The sequence below is a fragment of the Condylura cristata genome, unplaced genomic scaffold (assembly GCF_000260355.1).
Source record: "Condylura cristata isolate star-nosed mole 26May11 unplaced genomic scaffold, ConCri1.0 scaffold00009, whole genome shotgun sequence".
Taxonomy (NCBI): domain Eukaryota; kingdom Metazoa; phylum Chordata; class Mammalia; order Eulipotyphla; family Talpidae; genus Condylura; species Condylura cristata.
Genome location: NW_004567110.1, coordinates 9,821 through 13,993, shown reverse-complemented (window position 1 = coordinate 13,993; position 4,173 = coordinate 9,821). Strand labels below are relative to the sequence as shown.

The 4,173-nt window shown below is 52.7% G+C and overlaps 1 protein-coding gene across 1 annotated transcript; it reads left to right on the top strand.

Annotated features, from left to right (window-relative positions):
* Window positions 1–2,847: 2,847 nt before the first annotated feature.
* Window positions 2,848–4,168, top strand: LOC101628227 (zinc finger protein 383-like; the record flags this gene model as incomplete). Its single annotated transcript, XM_012722839.1, has 2 exons — window positions 2,848–2,851; window positions 3,382–4,168. Coding segments are annotated over exons 1-2 (791 nt in total), but the record flags the coding sequence as incomplete, so codon positions are not given.
* Between the last annotated feature and the right edge of the window lie 5 nt (window positions 4,169–4,173).

Below are 4,173 nucleotides of genomic sequence, written 5' to 3'. Positions count from 1 at the left end.
CGCCCGGGGCATCTTCGTTGTCGGGGAGGGGCCGCCTCTCTGAGAGGGCCAGTCCCGGCCGAGGCCTGTGGCTGCTGCCCTTGGAGACTGTGCGGCGGCCGCAGCTTCCCCAGGGGCCGCTCGGCGCCTTTGCCCTCAGGCTGTGCTCTCTTGCTCCCTGCAGCGGTCTGGGCCCCGCTGGGCCTCAGGCCCGTGGGGGCGCTGGGCAGTGGCCGTGGGGCTCCCTCCTCCCCCACCTCCTCCTGGCAGGTGTTTGTTTCTCGGCGCCTCCCTTCAGCTTTCTCCTCTCCGTCTGGAGGAGCCAAAATGCAGACGTGGTGCGAGCACGGTGGCTTCGGTGCCCTGCTCGTAGCTGGCAGCCGCCGCTTGCACGTGGTGAGCGCCGCGGACTCGCAGAGTTCCTGCCCGGGCATGAGGAGCATGAGGACAGCGGTGCTGTCAGCAGAGGCGCTTCCTGCGCAGAGGCCTCCACCGGGGGGCTGGCGGGCTGGCGGGTCTCTGCAGCGTCCTGCTGCGCCACTGGGGACTCTGCAGTGACGTCAGGGTCTGACTTTCAGGAGACTGAGTCTGCAGTTAGTCCAGCGGTCACCGCTGGTGGGGGTGGGCAGGTGCTGCTCCAGCTGCCTCTTTCCGGTTTTGTGGTTTGGATAGTGGGGGACTAGTTGAATGAAGAGGCCGGTGACTGGCTGCAGATAGGCAGGTTACGTGTTTAAGGTGTGTGTGTGTGTGTGTGTGCGCGTGTGTGCGAGCCTTTAATGTTTTTGAGAGAAATATGTTGAACAGCCCCTAAGGCAAAGACGGGTTATGAGGGGTCACCCTCCCTCTTCAGAGCTGTGGGACAGCCAAAGTAGAAGAAGCGAGAGTGGGGGTTGGTGTGGGATGGGGACATATAACTAACGGGGCAACCTAGGCTGACTACCTCCACACATGAAGTTTTGTAGATCTGCCGTGCAACAGTACCGAGCTGTGAAAAATGAAATCCCGACTTTTGAGATAGCAGGGATCGCACAGGACGGGGCGGTGCAGGCGGACACCTGCTTCTTCATTTCATTCACGTGTGGAATCAGCCCTAAGGGACAGCGAGACACGCACCCACCAGGAACAAAGCTTAGCAGTGTGCGAGCACTGCGTCTCAGTGCTGGCCTCTCCCTGTCGGCCCAGTAGGCTAAAGCTCAGCACTGTGAAGCTCTCCGCAGCCACTGCGTCACGAGTTCGATCCCCAGCCAGGGAGTGACCCGCATGGCGTGGCAGACCTCTCCTGACCCGCTCGCTGCTCTCCTCAGCAGTGTATTTCAGTAGGTCTGCCTGTTCGGCTCCCCACTCTGTCTCTGCCGAATCCTCTCACTTACCATACCTCTGGCTTATAGCCCATTTCTATAAGCATAAAGAAAGAAGTGTTTTTTTTTTTTTTTTAAAAAAAAGGTCTCAGTGCTGTCAAGCTGGGTCCAGGCACTGTGGCCAGTGGGTTCTGCGGCAAGTCAGGGAGAGGAGCCATGCGGGAGAGGCCTCAGCGACAGCGGTAGCAGACAGATAGGCTTTGGTCATGTAGGTGATCTGCACAGGGCACGCGGGCCTCCCCTTGCTCACCCACCGCTCCCCTTGCTCACCCACCGCTCCCTCTGTGCATACCCAAACGTACACAGGTAGGCTGCATCCCTGCGCTCTCTCTACCACCCAGTGTAGAGTTCAAGGCTCGGTTCAGCCCTTACAAGATGAAACACTCAGTGAACTCCCAGGCTGCACACTTGTGAACCAGAGCCCTGCCCTTGCAGGGATGGTGTCACCGGAGGACGTGGCTGTGAACTTCACCTGGGAGGAGTGGCAGGACCTGGGCGACGCTCAGAGGACCCTGTACCGGGATGTGATGATGGAGACCTATGGGAACCTGCTGTCCCTGGGTGAGTGATGCTTCCCTCTGACGGCCATGTGCAGTTCTCATTTTTAATACTTGTTTGTTGTTTTCTTTTTAAGATTTATTTATTGGGCCCCCCCTGGTGGTGCAGCAGGTTAAAGCACAGCACTAAGCTCTATTTATTCATGCATAGAGAACTGGGTACAGGCAGAGGTGCAGGGCGGGTGAGAGGATTCACCACAGACACCGTGGGGAGAAGAACAGCCAGACTGATGAATTACACTGCTGAAGGGAGCAGTGGGAGTGTCAGGAGATAACCTGCAGCGCTCTGTGGGTCACCTCTGGAGCTGGGCACTGACCCCGCACTGGAGGGCTCTGGACAGCTTTCATTGCTGCATCCTAATCCGTTACACCACCAAGGAGTACCAGTGCTTGTTTATTTTATTTTTAGCAAACAAGAGCTGTGGTACAAGCCAGTGGTAGTGTTTTGGGGGTGAAAGCGTCCACCTGAGACCGAGTGAGCACCAGGACAGGCGTGTTTACTGAAACAAGCTGTTGAGGAGTGCAGTCAATGAGACAGGAGTGGTCTGCGGTGCCATGTGGTTTTGCTCCCTGGTCGGGCATCAAACTCAAGTTTTAGTGGTTTGGATAGCTTTATGCCTATGCACTTCAGCCCATGCACCACCAGGAAGGCCCCTGTGGTCATTCTCCAAAGGCCATGACCCCTTGCCAGTTTGATCAAAGTCCTTCATTGTTCCTGATCATCAGGACTCTGTGTTATGAAACCTGAGTTGAACATCACATTGGAAGCCGCAGCACCACCAAGGACTGCCGAGAGCCCCCCCGAAGCAGAGTTTCTCAGGTCGGTCAGTGCCTGTCGGGCAGGGAGGGCGGGAAGGGGTGAGCCCATCAGTGGGGCCCACGGACCTGTAGTCAGCAACGGCTCCCCGCGACCCGGTGTCCCCTTGTTACTCTAGAGACTCCCTACATATGCGATGGGTCAGGGAAAGCCTGGGAACTGTCTGCGTCCACAGCCAATGCGAGGACTCTATAGGGAATCTCACTACAGATGTCCCAGAGGGAGACGGTATTTTTTGAGAATCCAGAAAAATGGATTTTGCATAGATATGTTGAATGTACACAGCATAAATGTAATGTAAGTGGCATATTTGAGCCAAAGATTACAGGCTATTCACTGTCAGGAGCACAGGAGAGAAAAATTTGAATATGAGTATCTGATAATTATAAAATCTGCTCTCACTAAAGTTTATAAAATCCATACAGGTGAGCAGCCTTGTGAATGTTGGAAGACCTGTGACAATACTCCCCTCAGTAAACTTCATAGACCTGTTGCTAGGGAAAAACCTATGGTTGCAAAAAGAGTCTGAAATTGTTATCCTGTTAGTCAACACTTAAGGGACATGAGAAAATCCACACAGCTCTGAAACACTGTGAGCATAAAGAAGGTAGGACATTTGTGCAGCAGAACTCACACTTCTCTACACACCGGACAATTCACACAAAAACAGAGCCCTATGAATATAAGGAATGTAGGGAAACTTTCTTCCAGAAGCCAGGCCTAAAGCTAATCCAGAGCACTCACAGTGGAGAGAAACACTTTGGGTATAAAGAATGTGGGAAGTCGTTCTTGTGCCCATCAACCCTGCAGGCACATAAGAGATTTCACACAGGAGAGAGACCCTATGAGTGTACTGAATGTAGGGAAACTTTCTGCTCTCAGTCAGCATTCAAGAACCACTGGAGAATGCACACAACAGAGAAATCCTGTGGGTGTAAAGAATGTGGGAAGTTTTTCTTGATGCAGTCATCCAAGAAGGCACGAGAGAGAATTCACAAAGGAGAGAAACCCTATGAGTGTCAAGAAAGTAGGAAAATATTCTTTAAGCAAGTAAATCTTAGGAAACATCAGGTTACACATAGTGGAAAGAGACCCTATGAGTGTAAAGACTGTAAAAAAACTTTCTGCCAGCGGTCGCACCTCAGGAGACACCAGAGGATTCACACAGGAGAGAAACCCTACGAGTGTCAAGAATGTGGGAAATCTTTTCTACGGCCATCAGTCTTAAAGGAACACCAGAGAATTCACTCAGGAGAGAAACCCTATGAGTGTACAGAATGTGGGAAATCTTTCACACGGCAGTCAGACCTCAAGAAACACCAGAGAATTCACACAGGAGAGAAACCCTATGAGTGTCAAGAATGTGGGAAATCTTTTCTATGGCTAAAAGACTTCAAGGAACACCAAAGAATTCACTCAGGAGAGAAACCCTATGAGTGTAAAGAATGTGGGAAAACGTTCT